A 24,050-nucleotide genomic window follows, 5' to 3' on the forward strand; every position below is an offset into this window, starting at 1 on the left:
CCTACTCCAACACACATTCCTTTTTTTTGCTGTAGTCTTTCCAGGCTAGATCAATACATATCTGAATACATTGATATGGATATTTGAACATTTCAGGGAATCAATATGTGAGCAAAAAGGAGAGCAGCCATGACAGTGGCAGTGTGCTTTTTTTTCTTCTTTTCCTCCAAAAATCATATCTTGATTTTATATCTAGCTTATAGTGCAATCACAGGCATTGTGTCATCGGAAAAAAAGGGCAGTAGCCCATTTAAGACACAAAGTCAGTAAATATCTACAAGCTATCAAGTGCCTGTCAACTACCCCACCACTCCTCCACCTTCTCAACTGCCATCTAATGCTAACGCTAACCCTAACATGACCACGACCCTGGCCCTCACCTCACATAAACATCTAACCCTAACCACCCTCTCACCCTAACCTGAACCCTCAGGCTAAGCCCATTTGGATCCTTCAATGTCAACATGCCTGCATATATTCTGTTGACCAAAAGGGGGAAATGCAAATAAAGTATGAATACAAAATGTTGAAAGGCTAAATGAAAAATATGGCTATACAGCACAGGATTTTCACCAAATATTTATACAAATATATAATATAATATTTATAAAATATATAATTTAGGATATTTTTGTCAGAACAACCATCTGTTGCCATGTGTGCCTTTAATGGTTGTTGACATACTTACAGTAGGACTTTAATGCAGTCTGGCCTTAAATTGAATTTTAGGCAAGCCATCTTGCCCCAGCTTTTTTCAGTACTGTCAAAAGTTCACATTGTGCATGTGACATCAGTGTGACATGCCAGAGGTAAATAGAAGGAGATGTTGAGCAAAAATGTGGTTGTCTTGAAGACAAGAAGCGTTGCAACATAGACACAGAAAGTTAGATATTTTAAGATAGGACAGATACTTGCTGTCTTTGCATAACTACAATAGATTCTAAAACAAAACATCTTGTACTTTCCATCGCTATGTAATAAACCCCTTAAATGAATCTCAGTCAAATGTATTAACCAATCAGAAAAACGTCCAATATGACAGGCATACATCCGGCCTGCCAATAATTTGACACTTTCACTTTAGTCAAGAGGTGGCCTCCTACAGTGGGAGCGTCTGGCAGAAGAAAGCATGAGCTGCTAAATACATTATTAATCCAGTGGGCACCATGAAGGTCCTGCTGCGTTCACAACTTTTCCTGAGAGTCATTAATCAGTGTCACCATCATGTGTCTTGTTTGCTAAAGGAGCCGTAAGTGACAGTGATAAGTGATCCTGTCCTTGTTTGACGTGAGCCCTAATGCAGTGAGCCTTTCACATAGGCGTCCGAGAACAATGCCCGTGCCACTCTCAATGAACAAGACTGTCAGCCAATTCAATGGGAGTACAATCCACAGCATTAACAATTTAAATGTCACTGCCAAGAAACTAGTGGCAAAGGTTGACACTGCAATGACACTGTGCTTTTTTTACACCGCAACCTCCAAACCTATCCCTCATTACAAAATGGAGTCACAGTGACATTGTTGAAGTGGAGTGTGGAGGACATGCAGGTTCAGTCGACTTACAGGTGTCATCATAGACTCGCATAATGATCCTCTTACATCACACAGTGTTACAATGAAGCAAGCTCAGGAAAAAATACTTTTGTTTTTCAATGACCTTAACACAGATATAAACTATCACAGTTACGGTTGCCAATGCTTCAATGCAAGTAGGGGCCTAATTTAATGGACAGGCAGAGAGAAAAGCAATGGATAAAGTCCGTTTGCATGAACTAAAGCTGCATTGCACTGACCCACCCATGTTTCAGCGCTCAGGATCTTGCCCATGGTATTAAATTAGCAACCTGACTTAGTTATTAAATTAGCTTTGATTCAATGTGCGGCAGACTTTGCTTGTTGCCCGTTGCGTTTCTTCTTGCAAGTTACCTGCCAATGAAAATAGGACCCCTAATATGTTATTTCGGATCACACAAACATTAACAATTGTTTTTCTGCTATATTACCATTAAACCATATGAATATTATATAACAAAGACTCCAACAAAACAGAAAATTGTCATCCACTGTCACAGTTTTTTCAGGCTAGTTCTTGTTTTCTCTCTTTAAGTACAGCCATTGTCACAGAATGTTTTTGCACTGTCTCTTTCATTATACATCTCTTGGAGCTCTGTGTCATCTTTTCTTCTTTTCTTCTTGTTTTTGTTGTGTTATGACTGATTGTCTCATTGTGTCGGCCTGAAGTGGATGTATCCGGCCATCACAGATGTACACATCACAGTCAAGGAAATCTGCTGTCCAAATTGTACATTAGAACAGCGAAAGAGAGTAACTTTATTTAATCTCCTCCCAGCAAGCTCTTTTTGAACTGTTTCCTTACTTTCAAGTCAACCTGGCTAAGCATTTCACTTAAAGTTATTTTGTCTGCTGAAAATTGTGTTATTTGATGTTGCCTTTGTCTGAGAGACTACTAATGTGAAACATCTGAGGTGAAACAGTATCCTCACTTTCCTTTCACATGCTAGTGGCTTCAATACGATCTGATTATTAAGTTAGATGTTGATTTATTACAGGGGTTGTCCTTCAACCATGCCTGCTTCGAGGGGATACTTTGAAAAACACTGTCTCCATTTTTTTGTGAAAGCATAACCTAATTGAATTTTAATACGTAATTAAATTAAGCAATGAATCAGTTCATCTCCCTCTGCACCTGACCATCCAGCTCTCCAAAGCATTGGCAGCCAATTATGATGAAATTACTAATTGAGAGGAAGGAATCGTACTAAATGACTGCTTTCCTATGTGGGACAGGACCAAGCCTTGTGCTCTTAAAGGCCCAAAAAGGCAGAGATCATTTCCATGAACCCAGTCCGTCCCCAAGCACCCGCACTGTAGATATACCCCTGAACTCTTGGGCTTCTCACCCGCACAGGAGATATACCACTGAACACTGGGGCTTCTCACAGTAGATATACCCCTGAACACTGGGGCTTCCCACAGTAGATATACCCCTGAAAACTGGGGCTTCTCACCCTCACAGTAGATATACCGCTGAACACTGGAGCTTCTCACAGTAGAATATGAGTCTGATCCTGACCCATTGGGCTGTGATTATGGGGCGTGTTTCAACGAACCAGGGAAGAATGTGTGTGTGTGTGTGTGTGTGTGTGTGTGTGTATGTGTATGTGTGTGTGTTTGTGTGTGTGTGTGTGTGTGTGTGTGTGTGTGTGTGTGTGTGTGTGTGTGGTGGGCTTGAAGGAGTCTGATGGGGGCAGTGAAGGTGGATTCTGCCCACAGGAAGCACATTTGGCCGAGGTCTGGATTCTGCCCACATTAACACAGCAGCACGTCCTCGTGGTGAGGAACCCAATAAGCCTGAAATAATTCCCCTAAATGAATCCTCTAGAACCATTACTGGGGAGTTCTGCCTCTGCATAATGCGATGGGCAAAGGGAACATTGATGAACTTTTTTAATTATTACGCCGCCTGGGAATTTGATGCTGCCAGCTCAGAGATCCACGCCGTCAGGCATTTCAGCATTTTTTTTCCCACCTCCCTTTTTAATTCACCCAATTTGTTGAACCGAATGAAACACTGAAAGGTTAGAGAGTGGAGTAATTAACAGCGCAGGGCCCTAATGTAATCAGGAGGGGATGGTGCGTTCCATGAGGATCAATACTGGTCTTTGAGTGTGGGATGGGTAGGGGAATTGTTCAAGGAAATGTCAACCACTTAATAGTAATAAGCTGATGAAAAGGAAGGAGACCCACGTGTAGAAAAGGGAGATGGGCTTGAACATGAATAGAGACATCTGTGTCCTGTGTCTATTAAATGGAATGGAGGGACTCATGTTATGTGTGATTAAAATGGTTTGAAAAATAGTTCTCTGAGAGAGGGCCTTACCCAAATATTAATATACCTACCATCAAAGGATGGGAGATGCTTTATTTATGCTCAGCAAAGTGTACATACAGAACAGAAGGTAAATGTGCTGCAATGCTGTTTTATAAATATAAACACAGCAGAGTGCAGTATATGTACCATGTCATCTTTTATGTTGATCTAACACTTAGCAGAAATGTTTATGCTTCTGCACCATCAGAAGCGCTGGAGAGAGCGACGCAGGGCCAACACACACTTAGCAGAGGAGCCAGAGTGACCTTTCAGAGTGCTAACACACGCCTGTAAAACAATGAACCTGTGAAATATGCACTTGATGAAATGAGAAAGGGCAGGAAAACTAAGGCTGTCATGGGGACGTCTTGGCTTCTATAGAAAAAAAAGATTATTCTGGCGTTCAGCAAGAAGCCTATAGGCTTCTTGCTGAACGCCAGAATAATCGTTTTTTTTTTTTTTTCAGTTTACATTGGTGAAGTGCAAGATAAAAACAACAACAAATAATTATACACAAGTGTTAAGAACAACAAGAAATGAAAACATCTTGTGTAAAACATTATTGTAATGAGTCAGAGTAAGTAATCATCATATGTCTGTCCTGTGTGTGTGTGTGTGTGTGTGTCGGTGTGAGGGAGAGAGGGGAGGGGGGGGGGGTGATTGTGGGTCCTCTGTGTGTGTGTGTGTGTTTGTGTGTGAGAGAGAGAAAGAGAAAAAGAAAGAGAGAGAGAGGGTGTGTGTGATTGTGTGGGCTCTGTTTGTGTGTGAGTGAGAGAGAGAGAAAGAGATAGGGTGTGTGTGGTTGTGTGTGCTCTCTGTGTGTGTGTGCTCACACAGGTGGGTGGTGGGCTCTATGGGAATATGTGCCCAGCAAGGCATGGTGAGATATGGAGCTCTTGATGCTCTGCCGTATTTCACATCCGCTGATACAGAGAGCATAAACAAGACTCCCAGATAACCGCTTGATAGCAGGTCACGTGATCCCCTCACCTCCACTTAACAGCTGAGGTAGAAGTCCAAGGCCCGCCTGACAGTTCTGCAAGACTGAGCTGCCATGACAGGCTGCGCTTGACCGTCATTTCACAGGATTCACACACTGAGCCCCCCTGCTGCTCCTCCTGCCAAGGAGTCTCGACTGCACAGAAATGAGCTCTGGCAGTGGCAAACAAGGCTGCTTTACCTCAATATTTGGAAAAATAGCGGATCGAACTCCATAGAAGACCTTCACATGAAGTTGCCTAAATTTGTGTTTACAAGGTCGGTTGAGGTTACTGGCCATGCTTTGTAAGTGGAAATGCATTTGTACTCTGAGGAGTTAATGAGAGAGAGAGAGAGATCTGAGAGGAATAGTGCTAACGTTATGACAATGAGCATAAACATCATCACGGGTGGCCTACTCCAGAAGTAGTTTGTGTTTTGACTAATGGTCTGCTTATTTTCTGATTATAGGATTAACAAGTTGATCAGCCTCCATGCATCTTGCAATGAATTAATTTGTTGCTTTAGATTTCACATCACTTTAGATGTTCAGATGTTCATTTAACTGTTCAGATATTTCACATTCTAGACCATAATGCAAATCTCCTCAAATGTAAATCCTTCAATAATTCCATGTTTTGAGGATTAAATGCTGGAAAGAGCTGCTGGAATTTGGGTTCCCATGGTGACCGACAAGGCATCACTCTCCTGAACCCACACAAATATACTGCAAAGGCAGTCGGTTCAGGACTGGAGTCCCTAAAAGCATTTCTACATGCCAAGTCTTAAGAGGCAGGTTGGAAGATGGAGCTGGTGAAGGACACACTGCACAAGTAGCCCCCTGAGATTTCAGAGCCTTTAGTAATAATGTTCCTCTTACGATGGGTCACTTTTACACTCTTGCAAGGACGCACAAAACAGCAGGGCAACATTGGTGCATTGGCGGAGATCCCGGGGGGACGGGGGGATACGTCCCCCGCATAAAGTTGTCCCCCCCCCCTCAACAAAATTGAAAAAAAAAAAAAAAAAAAAGTAATATGAAACAAACGCACGACTACACGAGCCCTGCTTATTATAAACGTAAAATAATGTGCTTTTTAAGTGTTGAAAAATCATGACCCCCCTATTCCTCAAAGTGGTTCGGGTATGCTGTTTCCAAAGGGCGGGCGAGCACCGTGTTTTAGTCAATCTGCCCATTACACGGTCAGGTTGTGAGATTGTTTCTTCCTCTCTCCTCCTCCCGCTATGATACACGATATGTAAGGGATAATGTATTGTCCGGAGGTCATTCTACAAAAATAATTCCCGACGGGGCGAACAACACCCCGACGCGCAGCGGAGGGTGTTGTTTTGTACCGAAGGGAATTATTTTTGTAGAATGACCGACGGACAATACATTATCCCGCTTATTATACGGGTACTTGCCAAAAACGATAGAAGACATTCCTCCAACATATCTCTTTTTAATGATTTAGGTGCCGTTTCATGTGTCCCGTTTAGAAATAAATAGTTCTTCAAGCAAATAGAACTTTGAAGTTTCAGGTGTTGCATAGCAACCCATTACTTGCTGACTTCAAATTACTCTCTACTGTTGCGTTAAAATGACTGGACTTCTGGCGGAATGATATGAAAGATGTGAATTAGAAGTACAAAACCCGTTGCCAATGACAGCGGTGATTATCTTTCGCAGAGGTCTGTTAGCAGGAATTAATGTATGGGTATGACGTAGGGATGGCCCATTCAAATCAACGGTACTTTTTGGAACATTCTGAAGAGCCGTATAATAAGTAAAGATATTTACCTCATTCTCGAACGTAGTAACAACATGTAAGAAGAAGTTTTTCTAAACTCCATTTACGAAGTTCCAATCGATAATCACAAGTATTCATAAGTTTATTAATGGATTGATATGACAACGTGAACGTTTGCCATAACACACGCAGGTAATTAACACCCTTACGATAGCTAGCTAGACAGTTAGGACACGGTCCTGTCAGGGGCAGGTTAATTCTTGTTAATAAACGTAGGTCTACATGTCAGTGCCTCTCCAGATTAGTTAAATTAACTGAAAGTAAATTAATGTCATTTTTCGTGGGCTCAATAAACAATACTGGTATTGCCTGCATAGGGTGAGAGTGGTACAGTGGGTAGAGAGGTCGTGAGTTACTGAGATCGTTGCTAGTTCAATTCCCAGTCGAAACGTCCTTAAGCCTTTTTAGAACTTACTTTGAGCATTAAGTTCTCTTGAACTTTGGACATTATTTGTCTGTGAGTAGATATTTCGCGTTAGTTCATTTAATGCCGTTTAGATCATTAAAAAATCACTTAAAATTTCTGTTTGTAAGTGAGACGATAATTCGGTATTTAGCAGTTTATGCTAGCTCTCGTGAAAGCAATTTTTTCATGTCTCTCTCTCTCCCCCCCCCCCCCGGAATTACTCTCTGAAATGTTACCATGTATTGTCCCCCCCCCTACAATCAAATGGGATCTCCGCCCCTGCATTGGTGAGCAACGGTAATGTTATGTTGAGTAATATCGTTTTCCAGTTGCCATGCTATGTTATGCTCTTTGTTATCATTAGTGTGCTCTCATCTTCAGTTGGAATCCTACAAAGAGGATATCCATCTATCTGATTTCCCTTTGCATATAACATTGTGGGAATACAAACTGCAAACTTAGAATGGCTTGTATTAAGTGGCAAATATTCTTGATACCCTTCAAATACATTTTGATTGAGTTTGTGTGCTGCAATAAAATCACAGGATGTGGTGGCAGAGATTGCTTGTCTAGCACTCCAAAACTCTACAGAATTATGTAAACAACTTGAACAAATATGATTTAACCTACCCCCTGCCCGAAAAAACCCACACAATTCAGTGCAGTGCTCTCACAAAACCAACGCTATCCTTTCAATTGCTCATATGCATCAAATCTGTCCCACTGTCAGGTGATCATTTGACCTGGCTGGTCATTTATTATTAGGCTAATTAACACAGCACAGTAGTGGTCAACAGGTTACTGCTAACACCAGCCTTGAAATATGTCAAATATGTGCCATGACTTTACTTCTAGGTAGGTGTGGGGGATCCTTTAACACACAATTAGAAATAGATAATATAATAGAATAAGAAAATAGATCTATGATTTGAATTTGAAATCTCTCTTGTACATTTTGAAATGTACTGCTGAAAATGAAATAACAGGTTTTTTTAGGTACTCAGAGCTCAAGTAGAAAAAGATGTACAATGTAATGTAACACTTTTGTTGGATAGTCTGCCTTAAGAGACGGTTTGTTAAAATGCAAGTTTGGTATTTTTATTTGTTTACTTAACAGCACCTATACCAAGTGTGACCAAAAACATAAAGGTGAAAAATGAAAAACACAAAAGTGTGCACTTTTCAAATCCTGGCACTTTCAGACTATAAAAAAAATACATATTCAGACAGTTGTAATCAGCAGCCAATAGATAACATAATCATAAAATAACAGAAGTGATCATCACTGGCTTAGATCTCACAGCTTTGAATAGCACAATACCCTTAGCTAGATACAACATGGCCGCCTCAGTCACCTCTTTCCATTGTTTGCTGCTTTGATCGTATTTTTGCAACTGCTTTAATGCATTTGCCAATAACTGTTTCCGTTTCAGGACCTTGTGAGATCCAGATTTGTGTGGTTGTAGTCAAACTTGATACATTCTCAGCATGTTCCTTTCGATGCTTCCTTTTAAGGTGGTTGAATAGATCTTCAAGGTCTTATTACCTCTGGAATGGCTGACTGTACAGCCAAACCAGTTAAATTGTTTTACAAATATGTCACGTATGAAAGAGACCTGTGGAAAAAGGCACGTGAGATAATTTGGCCAATCAGCACAGCCGTCTGGTAGGCAATCATTCTGTTGTTTTGCTAATCTAAGCTGTAGGCCTATGTGAAGTTTGGATACATTAGTAGTAGGACGTCACATCACAATTTCCAGGATTCGCCTGATAAAGTGATGTCTTCAAGATCTGTCATGTTATGAAATCTTCAGAATCGCCCACCCCTATTTTTATGGCATTCTTGTTCTCCCTCACAAATTGCCAAAGGTACTTGTAAGAAATGATTTTGTGTTGAAATGTCTTTTGATGGATAACAGACCGCATCTTTTCTCCAATCAAACGGGCATTCCAATGACTACTGTCGAGGCATAACAAAAAATTGTTAAAATCCCCAGCGCTCTTCGTCATGTGGCCCATCACCATATTTCATTTGAATAGCATGTACAGTATATGTTAATCAAGGTAATGGCCGACTCCCCCTCATGTGGTGGGAATGAGCACGCCATTCTGGGGATTCCACAGTACAGACAGAGTAACGGAATACATGAGCGAAAAGCATTGTGGGCCATGACCTGAAATAATCTCCCTCTGCGTTCGTCTGTGATCACTCACAAAAACAGAGACCCAGTTGCATCATCATCTGAAAACTCTACCAATGAACTCATGCCTAGGCTGTCCTCCCAAAGCGTTTGACTACAGGTCCATGCAAAGTCAAGTATACATGGTGTGCATGCACATCATGATGTATAGAATGACATAGGAAGGTCCCATGTATCCTGGAGACATCTCCATGTATTTATTCACATACAGGAGAGGAGACAGTCTCAAGGTTGGAATAAATTGGGAGCTAGAGACACAACACAATAAGCCCTGGTGTTTTTAATCAATTATTAATCCAATATTTTAATGATCAGAAAGCTTGGCATGATCAAAGCCTCAGTTCATGCCTCTCTGCCTCTGCTCTCTCAGACACACATCTTGTCTTTGATGTGCTCCACCAACAAATGCACTTACTCCACTCCACACTCCCAGGCATGTACTATGTGGGGGCTTTGAAATGGCTGGTCTGGAGAGGCCTTGTTCAGAGGCCAGGGTCACTGACCCGCTCCATCGTCGTGGATCTAATGCTCAATCTCGACCGCAGACAGCTTCAGATCTATGCAGTCAAGTCTGACCAGCACAAGGAGTCTCTATATTGTTGCTCCTCGGCTGCTTAACACCACTCCTGGACTTTTACCCACTGTTAATTAAAAGCTCACAAAATGTACAAAAAGCTAGCCAGGCATATGTTGTCATTTAAAGCTACTTTGACTGTGTGAATTAAAAAAGAAAAGGCTAAAGACCTATCACTTTACATAGACAACTTGGACAACCATAATTGTAGGCTGGTTTCTCTTCTCACAAAAAGACGCGCTGAATGCAAATCACCTAGAGCAAGCACCATTCTCAATATTGATTTATTGGCTGTTTGATTTTCTGTGACGATGAAAGAAAAGCCACTTTCGCTTAGGCAGCTACTCCATTAGATGTAAAGAACACAAAAGAAGTAACCGTAGTTAGCGTGGTTAAACTCATTGTGGCCTTATATTTTGAGCCATTGACTCCTAATGAAAAGAGTGTGGATTACCAACACGACATGACAAAGACAAATGTGTAGCAGTTATATTCTTTATTAATTAAAAAATTATCTTACATTTGTTGTCCGAAGCAATGTTGATTGTATTTATAGCCTATATAGTCATTTTAACAATAGCTTATAGATATTTGTGCAGCTCTAAGTTTGTTAGCCTATTGACAGCATTAAATGCCATTCTTGTATCACTGTATAGGTCTGGATATCGTAGTTCCCAGATGGTTTAGCAGCATATCAACTGAACCAAAGTTTTTTTTACACAACAATATGGCCAGAATAATCTGGGAATTTTGCCCTTGTGATGTACTTACCGCCCCTTTGATTAATGATATGATATGAATATAACTCTTGGTCTTACCTTACGCAATGGTGAAATATGAATGCTACTGATGGTGTTTGCTGTTAGTTACAAACATTCTAGACCTATAGAAAACAGTGTTTTTTTATTATGTATTCTTATTATGTTCATATAGCGGCTATTTTTAAACCTGGCTCTTTGACGTTGCAGTCAGATTGGCGGTTTGGCACCCTGTAGACTTGGATTCATGTCCGGGTGGGGTGACTACTGTCTCGCTTCGCTACACTATCTATTTTTAAACAGCTGCATAAAACACCACTAATCAGCTTAATTTATTATGTGCCTTTATCAGTCCCTGGCTCTCAAACGTGCTGTACATTGAGGCCACCACACCATTTCAATCATTAATATTTCAACTGAGTTTAAACACCATGGTGTATTGACTATTTTATTCATCAGATGCACCAAGCATTGCTTCACCTGCTCATCAGAGAAGAGGAAGAGAGCTGAAATCCACCTTATCTATGCAACAGAAAAATGCTTGTGAAAATTGTGAAACGATACAATCACCAATCAAACCACAAAGAGCATTAACTCACTAGCCTATTTCATTTCACATTATGCACAGACCTGGTTGGAGCCAGAGCAGCGATATAACGGTTGTAACAGCTTTTGAACACCCTTTATAGAAGGCCAATTTTGAATATCATCGTGGCGACTGACTCTCCATTATCTCTCTCAACTGCTCAGCCAAAGACTCATGAGCCTTAACCTTTCAGATTGCACACGGTAAACAAAGAGAAAAGCCGCCATTAGCGTAATCAGCACCAAAACTATGTAGTTCTGTCATACTAAGGAGAGAGCATACGTGGTAAGCCTACTTCCATTGTCCAGAGTGGTAGAGATTTGAGCAGATTCAAGAGATTTACTCTATTTTCTTATTTTACTTTGTTTACATATGTTTTTCAGTGCTTTTTTGAAATGTATTTCCGATTCACTTTATCTTGTACCATTTTATATCATATTATCCTTTGTTACAAAAACACCAGAGAACACCCAGATATCTGGTTCTGTTTGCTTGTTGGGTCTGTCAGATAGGCTTTCCTATGGCATAGGCCTACAGTAGACCTTTGTTTAAAAGCACTTCATAAAAGATTATTTTAAGACAACTGTATTGATTCAAAAGAGTGAAGTATCAGACAAATCAGTCAGTCTATAGCAGACATGGGCAAAGTACGGCCCGCGGGCCTTATACGGCCCTTTAGGCTTTTTAATCCGGCCCACCAAATTTGTCCAATATATTATTATTGTTAAATTGAATTTGACCTTTCTCCTGTAATGCCCTCATTTCCCCGCTAGATGGTGCATGATCTCGCAATGCATGTGTGGGCCAAAGCTAGCTTTGTTTATTGTTTCCATGGTAACATGAGCCAGCTCAGAATAATTCGCTTTTCTGTTGGCAATTTCTGATACGCAGCACATGAAGGTAGGAGAACGGAGGGTAAAGAAAATGGTGCATGATCTTTGTCATGCATATTTTCAAATTGTGTACATGTAGAACAACTGAATTGACTATAGCAGGGACGTGCAGTCATAGGAGGCAGGGGAGGCAGAGCTTGATACTATTAATATCTTATTTGACAGGGTGTAAAAGTTCAATTAGCACACCGGTTGTACGTTTAGCTGTAAGCCTATAGCCTTGTAAAAGTAAGGTTAACAAGTCAGTTGAGTATTGAGCCGCATAACTTCTTATAATAAAAAAAAAACGATCGTTTAAAAGTAATAGTATTAGACAATGAAACATAACGTTTTTTCAGTCCTGGTCAGATGACACATTTTAAACCATATGCATTTTTACAGGTATGATGTATACACTTACATTTTTTTAAAACAACTAGAGATCGGAATGACGTAATCACTTCCGGTTTCTGTGCCTCATCAGCTAGGAACCTCACCACACGTCACTGCTCTATAGTATATTTATTAAATATTGACCCTAATACCTCCTGAACTGCTACGGGGAGAGGGAGAGGAGAAGGGGTGCAGGCAAGGAAAGAGGGGGGCTTCAGTACCCAGCCCCACCCATACCAGTGACTGTAGCATTTGTATTGTTTGCAAGTGTTAGCAGGTCCTGAATATCTCCATCTGAATACCTCCAGCAAACAGCAGTTTTGGCGGACATTGACTTTTTTGGATATTTCTGGATTTTCACAGTGAGGGTAGCTAACTTATGGCTTTCACTTCACTTTTTAAGGTTACTGCCATTTTACGTACAATAGGCTTGCGTAAAATGGCGCAAGTCTAGAAAAAGGGACCGACGCACGCAAGACGTGAAAAGTCGCGCAAGGGGCTTGCGCGGCCTCTTGCGCTTACGCTTACGTAACTGACCATAAATCAGCCTTTACGTGCGTCGGCCCCTTTTTCTAGACTTGCGCCATTTTTTACGCACGCCTATTGTTCTGGGTGTGAATTGCTTGACAACACCCGCAACCATTCAGGGAGCATGAATTGCTATGAGTAAATTTTGCGCAACAATGTGACACCAAGCAGCCGCCTTTACTGTATATTGAACCTGGAGAAGACTTTGGCCTCCCATGTTTCTGATAGATAATGCCCTTTATAGACATAGGACCATTTGACTGACTTATTACCATGATGTGCCAGACAATCAAAAGTAGATTTTTTTTATTATTGCCACTGAGGACGTGAAGAAGGCTTTGGTGGGCGGAGCTCAGGCCGAAGCTTCACAGTGAATGAAGCCTAATTGGATAAATTGGATTTTTAAATACATTTGATTGTTAATTACCGGCTGACAGAAACACTGGCCCCTCCTACCTAAGTTGTTCACTGAACATTTCTGTGGAAACGGTTAGCTTAGACCCAGATTTGCCCAATTAGGAGAGACCTCAAGCCAGTATGATGACATTATGGTTTTTAAGTATTCACTCAAGATTAACATGTTGGGTATATATATATAAAAATACCGTATCAGTATTGGAACTTGGATGCAGAGAAGGCAGCGGGCAAATTCCAAGGCTAAGATACGATTTTGTGTATAAGTCCAAATGTTCTGTGTATGTGCCTATGAGAGCTATTTATTTTTCAATTAAATTGAAATCCAACATTCTGTCACCCGATACAAGGGCATAGCACACATTAGCTCTCCACACAAGCAGAACCAGCTGAAAGGACTCCCTGTTGTGAGAGCACAGTTCCATTCATAGCTTTAACCTAATGAGCTAATTAATGTGTTGATTACTATTTTCTGCCTCAAGTTGGATCGTCACATGGCAGCGTTTGTCTATAAACTAATCATTCAAGGGCGCTGCCTTACAACAAATGAGGCCTGGAGATCCAATTGGAGTCATCACACAACAAATATGGAACTTCCTCACCGACAAAACATTTTATTGGCAACTGACAGTTAGTTGCACACAAACAGCGATTTTGTTCGAGCCAGTGAGATAGAGTATGACTGAAAATGGGGCAAAAAAAAAAACTGCATCTTCTGTAGCTCATTTGGAAGAGATCGGTTGGCTTCAAAACCGAGTACCTAAATGATACAACTGTCTATAAATAGGATGAATTGATTAGGTGTTGAAGTAAAATGTATTCTCTTTGGAGAAGAACTCAATCCCAACTTTTACTATATTAATTAGTTTATTCCTGGCAGGATGCAAATGCTGTCAAGGTCTGAAGTCTAGTACTGTCTAGTGGGGCCTGGAGGAGTATCTGAAACTGCACAGAAATATAAATGCTTCTCTTATTTAAGCCTCCTCATCTACATCACATCAGGGTGGGTGCAGTGCATAAGGGTACAGTAAATGTAACTCTAAGTAACTTATTCAAGAGGACTTGAAGGGGATTAATACAACCATTTCAATATTTGATGGATCCAAGTTGTTTACAGCAGTGGCATTCATTATGTCTGTCCCGTGATGTGTTTTGTGGCGAGGTAGTGTGTGATTGGATGCACAATGGCACACGAGGCCGTGCTGTGACAATGCACTCTGTAGCTTAGAGGACCTGACAGCCCACATCACTCACCACAGCCAGGCTGTACATCTAATGTGCCTCAGTCACATCGCCAGTGAAGACCGGGGCTGAGAGCATTCTGTGGGATTTGTTGATTTGTTGACATGAATACTTTGCTTCCCGTTCACTTGCAGATCAAAAGACATAACCGTCATTTCACCTCCCGTAGTTCAACCCATTTTCTCTTCATCATCGTGGCTTCTCTCCATCGCATTTATCTCTTGTCTGTGCGTGGCAAGTTGTGCCGTTGGATTTCTTTGTGCGCGTAGAACAAAGTAAACAAAATCAGTGATTAAAAATTAAATACAGTTATTTCTTTCGGAGCTATTACCAGGGTCCCCTGGGAGAGAGTATTACGTTGCTGCCTCGTAGGCGTCTTTTGTTCCCAATCTGGAGGCTTGTCACTATTTATTGTAAATTTTTGATGCTTTATTGGATATTCTGTGCTCTTTCTCTGACATGCAAAGATGGCTTCATCAGACTGTCACTTATTGCTTGTTAAGTCGCGATGTCAGGCGCACACGGCACAGGCAATGCATTTCACCACAAGGTATGTCAGTGAGCTGAGGCAGTAATCAGACTTGACTGGAATCCCAGACTGCAGAGTCTCCATTTGAAATCAATACATAGTCACCCACATCAAACCAATAAGCAAAATCATACCTTCTGGCTGGCACACATCAGAGGACAATAATGATAAGGATTAGAGAATCACATGGCCTTTGCTATTGTGTATGTCTGCAATTCTTAAAAATATATTGTTAATATATTGAAATATTTTGTTAATGCTTTTCTGGATAATTGTAAGTAGCCTCTTGTTGTAGTATAGCATGTAGTTATAATGTAGCTGCCTAAAGTGAACCTCACGCTCATGAGCGGTTTATATTTATATTATTTTATTAGGAGACACTAATTAAAGCAAAGCATGACAAGGGAGGACATTTTGAGATCGTTCCTTTCTCCAGCAGACATTTTAAGGAACCATTATAAAAACTGTGTTCACAGTGTTCACTGTCTTGTATTTTGAAGACTGTTCCGGGTCAGTGACCCTCTAGTTTTCACTTTGCCCTTCGCCCCCACCTTGTAAGTGATATTGATGAGCGATGTTAATGATGATGGTGCATTTGCCATCACACGCTTAACGAGGTGATGGTTGTTCAGCTGTCTCTTGCCTTGCTTATCAAGTCTTGTTTGGCCATTGTAAATGCATTTTTTGCTGTTTTCGGATCAGAAACGATTTATTTATAGGAAATGTCACATGGCAATGTATTGTGACTCAGTGGGTTCTGTTGAGGGACAAGCCTAAGAGCATTTTTTGTTGGTTTGCTTCAAGATTGTCTTTCAAGTTTCTGAAGTAGCTCTGCTACACTGTGGATGCTCTATTTCACTGTCAAGTAACGACCTCAGCAGAGTGGCTGAGAAAGCAGAGGATTGCACACACATCTTTAGCAGTCATTTGAATATAATACTTTTAAAGTCTAGTTGTGTTTCAGTTTTTGAGAAAGACCCCTTTTTCTCTTTTGGGATGCACTGAGGTCGAGTTTTTGTTGTTGAAATCTTGACAATCTAAAGTCCTTGTAAACAGCAGTGGTCTTTCAATTAATCTCAGCTGTTCAGCACTTGGGTGTCATTATGCTAGAAGACATCATAGACTCAAGACTACAGAGTGTTTTTACCTCAAACAGGCCAGCCTCTATACTCCAACACTATTTGTTGACTCTTGCACCATCTGTTCATTTATTTTCTGATAAAAATGCTCCAATGTATCAAATATTTAGTGTAGTCCGTCTTCACACAGTACTCTTTTGCAACACCTCAGGACATTGAATTTGAATGAGCAATACAAATACCCCTCCAAATCTAACAAAGACAGTGGACAGTGTTAACAAAGGCAAGTGAAAAAAAAAATACAGCCATTTACTTTGCATGGTGCTATGATAAAACAGGGGAGGCAGTGCTCATATGTTTCTTCCCCCAGCCCCAAACAGTCACTGCAAGGAGATCTGGAGAGCTGCCTGCTGGTGCTTTGCTGGTTTGTGAGCAGCAGCAAACGAGAAAATTAACCATAATGCTATTTCATGGTGCTCCACTGTTGGAGATCACCCCTGCCTGGATCTGCAGAGGCTAGAGGGGGGGTGGGAGCAGCAGCAGCAGGACTGCAGGTCACTCTGCATGAACGCACACATATTAGTTAGCTTCCCATCTCCTATTCATGGGTACAAGATTTAAGCTGCCCAGAAAAATAAAAACTGATGATGATCCCGTATTCAGCAATTGGAAAGGGAATGAGGAGAAAACTGTTAAGAAGCTAAAGTAGATGGGGAAAAGCCGGAATAGTCAGAATGGCGTGAAGGTTCCAGCTCGCTCGGAATCAAAGAAGCGTTTATGGTGCATTAGCGGCAGGCTTTCGTGAATTTCGTGCAACCCTTGCTTTGAATAATAATGTCACATGTACTGAAGATGTCTGAATAGAGACGAGATGAGATGTTCCATACGCTTCATGTTTTCTTTACCTCACGTCCTACGGACGAAACAATCTGTACAGATGAAAGCATTTCTCATTTAATTTCTTCTAAGAGACAAACTTGCTTTGTTGATTGCTCCAATATCTATCATAAAAATGTAGTACACTGTATCAAAAGACACTAAAGCAACATCTAGCACTCATGCCAAAGATATGCATTTCTTTACTACACAATAAGTATACACTACCGTGCTTTGTTACTCAGATTTGAATGAACTCTGTTCAATGTATATAAGTTGGTATTTAATGCTATACAAATCTGCATCTAATGCAGTTGTGGAAAAAGACTATATGTAGGCCTATTGCATGTGTTACTTGATATCCTAAATATTGTATTCTGGAATAAACATCCCCTCGTCATTGTATACTGATTCAGTGTTCTGTTGCTTGTAGGGATGGTGTTTATGGATGGTGACATGATTATCCTGATCAGATAGGTGTCTAACCTGAGTCTGTAAAAAGCAGGAACATGTTCAGTGGAGGCTGATTTTAGGCTTAAAATCGTATTCAATGGATGAGAGGCTGCATGAAAATTAATCCTTTTACCCACAATATACATCTTTTTTTTTGCCAAAGATCAAACAGGTATGCCGTTTAGATCCTCGGCAGCCAGAGAGCAAATCTCTGGTGAAATACTCCACAGTGGTCAGAGTTGATTCATCAAAGACTGAGGGGGATTCAGCCACTGTGGTTCTTTGCCAACACTCCAAAAAAAGATGTCCACTTCTTTTGAATTATATTCTGACTTTGCATGGGTGAGATGGCGATTCGGTGATCTGTGACTTCCCTGTGGACCAGGTGGCCGCTGGGCTGCCTCCCCTCCTCTCCATTTTAATATGTGGGGCATCTAATCCTCTAACCGATGAATCCAGCTCCATCTGCACATTGTCTGCTTTGCCACCAGCGAGGAGCTTTGGCATAGACTCGCTTGTTGGAGAACTTGGCTTATTTTTCCCCCTCTCTCTTTTTTTATCTCTCTGCACATACTTTTGATGGCAATGTTTTATCTGGTCAGACAGGCTTTGTTTGGTCTTGATATCTCCTCCAGCAGCTTGTGTTTGCTTTGCTGATTTCTGGCATGTTCTTTAAACAAGTGATAATGCTTTACAAAACATACACACCTTGACTCTGAGTTTTGAAAAGTATATATTTCACTCTTGTATATAATAAAATAAACGACATGCTTTTAAGATGAAACAGGAATACCATTAATGCACAATAGTAGTTTCTTAAATTCAAAACCTACCCTATTCTGTAAAATTGTCGTTGTCCTTAATGTCCTTGACAACCGTTTTTAATTATTTCTGGCACTATATTCTGGAATATGTTAAGTGATTGCTATATAAGTGCATGACAACTGTCTCTGATTTTCAGGGGCTTGGCAATCTTCTCACAGATTTTTTAATAACTGAAGACCAATTGATCATTTGAAGTTGGGTTCTGGCCTTCAAAAGTTGGAAAATAGCAACCCGTATTCTCACAAGACTTAAAGTTTTCACAGCAGTGAGTAGGTCAGACTTTCTCACAAACTTGTTAGTTTGGTGAGAGTGTAATTAAAAGTAAAATCACAGCTGGTGTTGTGGTGCCTTATTTTTATTTGAATGGCTGGTGAATAATAGACAGCATGATTCTCATGCAGCATTCTGTTGTTCTGTCAAATGTCATCAACAGCGTACTACTCAGTAAGCCACTAGTGTTCAGGTTCAGGCGACAGGAGGCAGTTGCTACGCTCCTGGTTGAAAATGGCAAATTAAATAAAGAGGTGAATTTTTTTTCTCTTTTGAAGAAAATATCAAATGCAAAACAGGACCAACTGTTGTCTGTTTTTAATTGAACAGTGTGGCACTGAAGCCATATTGGTTCAATGACAGACCACAAGACAAAGGGAACATTATGCTACAACATTCTATACCACATGAGTCAGCCTCTGCAAGATCAAATATAAGCTTCGTCAGCCACAAACAAAAAACCCACTGTTTTTGTGTAATGTATGTCAGACACACATAAAGTCATTATATCAGTTACTGTAATGTAAGATATTTTGATTTAAAAAGCTTATTTTATGTGCTATTTGTTACCACCAGTATTGTGTTACATGTCCTTCATATCTTGTTTCATTGCCGTTATTCTGTGATTCAATAGACAGTGTGCATTTTGCACAGCGTCTGTTTGTCAGTGTTTCTTTCTCAGCCTCAGAATGTGGGATGTCATAGAAGGAGTAGCAGAAGAAAAGGACTAAAGCTACCCTAAGAAAATGATTATACACCCTGACTACTAATTGTGAGGATTTAGTTTGGGGATTCCCGCTGATAGCTGTTAATTTCACTCTTAAGCTGTTTTGAGATCTGTTTTTTTGGCAGCGTGTGGCATTCATCTGCTGCCAAGATGTCTCTTCCAACCATTCTTCTGTCTGCCTTATCAAAAGACGTGGAGGAGTTTATCTGTGTGCCTCAACAACCAAATTTGCACTGATTGCTTTAACTCGAGGAAGGTTGTATTAGCGGAAGTAGTCACAGAAAGAAACACATCATTCGGTCCATATAGAAGTATTTTTTCTCTGACTACTGACGTGGCAAATAGAGAACCTGATGAAGATGTCTGGGGATGAATTAAATGTTTCTTTGATACCTGGCCAAAGAGCAATTATTTCCTAAGTGCATAGGAAAGGAGGGAGAACAGCAAAGAAAAAAGGAGTTGGACGCACAATAGGGAAATACAGGCAGAATAAATGGTTTGAATTTACCGCCTAATGCCTGTGATACAAAATGGAAAAATGTCTTCTGCCCAATTTCACAAAGAACCGAGAAAGTCGTTTCTCAGAGTTGCCTTTGGCTGTTTCCCTAGTTCCACCAAATTGAGTGTCTGCAAAAAGGTCACGAACACAAACCACTTCAGCTCTCTGGGGAGATGGTGTGTTCCAGCTTTGAACATGGAAATCTACATACATTTCTCAGGCCTGCCAGTTGAAAGCCTCTGTATCGCTCAAACTAGGCCACTGTGTCGCAGGTTCAACGTGGTGAAACTCACTGAATATTTAGAATAACTGTGGGCAAATTACAATCAGTTTAAAATCTGAACAGATGTTGAAGTCACACAGGGGCTGAATGTTGAGGGGAGTCTGAATCTTTGTTAACTTAAAGCATTAATGTACATAAGAATAAGCCACAATGTTTCTACAGCAGCTCATCTGAACACCAACCATGTCTTTAAGATTTCATTAGAAACCTTAAAACATAAAACCGATTGACTTGTTTTTAGTATTGTGGGATTTCATGGATCATCCTAACAGCCTGTTGTGGTCATTATAATGGCTGGAGGGAAATTTAATATTGTATTTCTAAAGGCTAAAATGCACTTCATATTGACCTTTGACATGAGACTTACTGGTCCCAGAGGTGCAAACCTCACCTTTGTACACATCCACCTCCAAGTCAGCTAAAGCTAGGCAGAAAAACATATAACACTGAGATGAGACCCTCAAATTTTCTGATCACACCACATCCACCACCAATACCGAATAATATTGTTAGTTGGTTTGTTTGTTTATTTTGTTGCCATGAAACTCTCAGCTCAACCACTGTTGAGTCCGTATCTCTTGTGCTGTTGCAGACAACACGGCGAGTGACATTTCACCTCCCGGACGGCTCTCAGGAGAGCTGCAGTGACAGCGGCCTCGGGGACCAGGAGCCTTCCAGCACAGCCAGCACCACCCAGCCCCTACCCCTGGGCTTCCCTGGGCAGGAGGAGTACTACGAGCAGACCTCGCCCAACAGCCGCACCGAGGGAGATGGCAACTCCGACCCGGAGTCCAGTGAGTACTGTTGGCTAACTCTGAAGCGGTGTCCAGCCGTGTCTTTCTATGGGGGGGTTGGTAGTGTTCCAAGTGAGAGGATGAGAAGTTAGCGGCGGGGCCGCGAGTACGTGGCAACAGAAATAGTACGCCTATTAGTTCAGTTGTTGGTCAGCACTTAGGAAACAGCAGATGTGCTTTGATGCTTCACGGCACATCTTCTCCCTGATTACCTTCAAGGTACTTTAAAAATCAGTGGCTTTTGTCTTTTTTGCCCCTGAGGGGGTCTGATGGTGACATTTCATGTGACAACAGCATTTGAAAATCTTCATTATGGGGGTGGTCATTGTTTATGTGGTAAATAGCAGGTGTCGGCTGTGTGCCGTGCGGAAGGAAAGCTTGTTAGCGAGCGCCCCGCTAAGGGTGCTTAGCCTAATGATCGAAGAAAAGGAGTGGTAACGCTCAGATTTATGGCTTACCCCTTTCTACGAGCAGCAGGAAAAGTTGTGTGCTGACGAGGATTTATGGATATCCTCTGTCATGTAAATATTAAGAAGCTGGTGCAGTCTGTGACCCAGTGATGAAAAGCGGCTGACATTTGGCGGGTAGAATGCAGTGGAGCTGTCAGAAGCCAGTGCAGGATGCTTTGATTCCGTGGCTATTTCCACACCATAATCAGAAAGTAGTGTGGTGACTCTGATCAGCATAGATCTCTTCATTTCCTGTGCTCTACACATCAATGATATGGGTGAATTACCATAGCATCGCTCAAGCTGTCACAGGCAACACAATTTGATTTTTTTTTTTCTTCTCCCTATTCTTTCCTTTTTTTGTGGAAGAGAGAACACAAGGGGAAATAAATTGCTTGGTGTTCACCTGAAGTTCTGCTTTCAGTCTTGGTCGTAAATGAGACAATGGCCACTCGCACATCTCCCTCCCTCTCTGCATTGCAGCACCACCTTTGTCAGAGCTCAGCATGTCAGTGTGACGGGGAATGAGTGCATTTGTGTGTGTGGCTCTTGGCAGACACTGCTATCTCCATACATGTGTAATCTTCTCCTTGAGATTTGCTGTTATGAGACTAGCCAGTTGTCTGTGATAAAACCCCATACTGAATATTGTCCTGATTAAATGTACGCTGCTTCAAATCATCCCCTTTTGGATTAAAATGGATGAAAAAAGGCCTCTTTTTATTCCCCAACCAATATTTTGAATTGCAGTCATATGGTCATATTTTTTAAAAGACCATTCCAAATAGAATTACTGCATGAGCTTGTTTTTGTTAGAACCCATCATTGTTTTTAGTTAGCTGATGCCCAGTGGTTGACAGTGATATTTCAGCTGGTGTCATTAAAAGATATTTTACATAGCAGAGAGCGAATGAATATGTAAATGTAGTCCATCAAAACTACACTACACCCATCAAAATTGTCAAAAAAATAAGAAATTATTAATTTCTTCATAAAATATGTAATGCTTGTGGTCTGCTTACAGAGAGCGTTTGGTGGTTTATTTAAGTTTCCAGAGTGACAGTCTCATGCATAAACATTACCAACCATGGCCGTGATAAATCAAGGACACTCCGTACCGTTTTTTATTTTTGCTCATTTTCAGAAAGATGGTCCGCTATTGTGCAGTTGTAAAAGTGATAGCATCTTGACGTGCATTCATCTTGTGGGGGCAATTCTGGCTCTGTCACCCTGAGTAGTGAGACTAAGGGTTCCTTAAAGGTTCCCACATCTCGAGCACAGGGAACCTGAAACATGTGCCGTGCAAGTATAGAAGTCAACCAAGCCTTTCAGACCCATTTCCTTGCCCAAAAGTTCACTGATAAAACCTGACACTGTAGTCAAGGGTTCAAAAGGAGGGATAGATCCGCTCTCTGTTGACAGACTCTGAGACGAGTGCATTGGAGGCGTAGGAAGCCCAAGACGGATTAGATATGGTTTTATCAATGAGCAGCAGGCAGCTGTGGCTGTGGCAATCGCTTATCTTGTCGTCTCAATTTGAAAAGAGTGAGAACAAGAGAGAGAGAGGAGAGAGAAAGATGGAAAGAGAGCAAAGTCAGGGACCAGAGGAAGACAGAAGGAAAAAGTGATGTGAAAAGTGAGAATGGGGGGGGGGGGGGGGGGGGGGGGGCTTGGGGGTGGAATCACTGCTAAGCTTTTGTGTTTTGAGCGGTGGTCTGGCAAGGTCTTGCGTGTCATCGTGCAGTGAGTAACTACCGGTGCGAAGGCAGACAATGCGGCCTTGCTAGGACAATGAATTTCTTGACTCCTCTTTAAAACAGCATCTTTATTAGACCACCCACTCTTGAAATAAAGTTCATGTGGCATTTATGTTTCTATTATTTATGAGATGGGAGGCAATTCATTTTATGGCCTCTTTGGCTTTCCTTCCCGGGGCTTGCTTTATCCGACTGTCAGCAGTCCCACTCTTTGCCACACTGTACCCTGTGCCTGTCAAACATGCCACTGCCCCAAGCCCACTGGCTAAAAGCTTCAAATTAGCATGGCAGTCGTCGGATCCACCCAGCCAACCACGGTAACAGATGGCATTAAAATGCACAAATAATTAGCAATTATAATGGCACGTTACCTATCCCTCTAGGCTGTCACCAAACGTTTGTGTTGCACATCAAAACATGGGATGTATGGACATATACGGACAGTTTGGATTGCCATGGAAACAGGAAGGCAGGGCATGTGTGCATTTGTTGTTCTCCTTCCAGTTGAACCCCCACCCCCCCCCACATGTCGTCTTGATTGTTCAAACAAACACCAGGATTGGTGAAATGTTGCACACACAAAAGGGTGTCATCTGTCTGAGATTGGGGCGCTCCAACTGCAAATCCTTAATATTTAATTGGCATGGTTGTTGGGAGTCATAAATAATTCTCTAATTACAAATAGTCTGGCAAAGTGCATCACATTAATTGTGTCAAGACTGTTACATTCAAGAGCTAGTGACTAGTCTGAGAAAGTCTTTAGAAAAAAAAAGAAAAACACTACAAAGCTAATTTGGCCTAATGGTGTGCCTCATAATTGCATGAGTCAGTTTGTTTCTGTCCAAATAAGTC

At 41.2% G+C, this 24,050-nt stretch overlaps 1 protein-coding gene across 1 annotated transcript in view; it reads left to right on the plus strand.

The window, feature by feature from the left end:
* The window catches only part of pcdh11 (protocadherin 11), a gene marked incomplete at both ends in the record, with an annotated part of 120,828 nt that overhangs the window by 56,328 nt on the left and 40,450 nt on the right, over positions 1-24,050 (plus strand). The window contains one exon of the mRNA XM_080841176.1: positions 20,791-20,992. Coding sequence (XP_080697302.1) covers positions 20,791-20,992 — 202 coding nt within the window. The remainder of the gene's footprint in view (positions 1-20,790; positions 20,993-24,050) is intronic.

The sequence above is a fragment of the Sprattus sprattus genome (assembly GCF_963457725.1).
Source record: "Sprattus sprattus genome assembly, chromosome: 6".
In the NCBI taxonomy this organism is placed as follows: domain Eukaryota; kingdom Metazoa; phylum Chordata; class Actinopteri; order Clupeiformes; family Clupeidae; genus Sprattus; species Sprattus sprattus.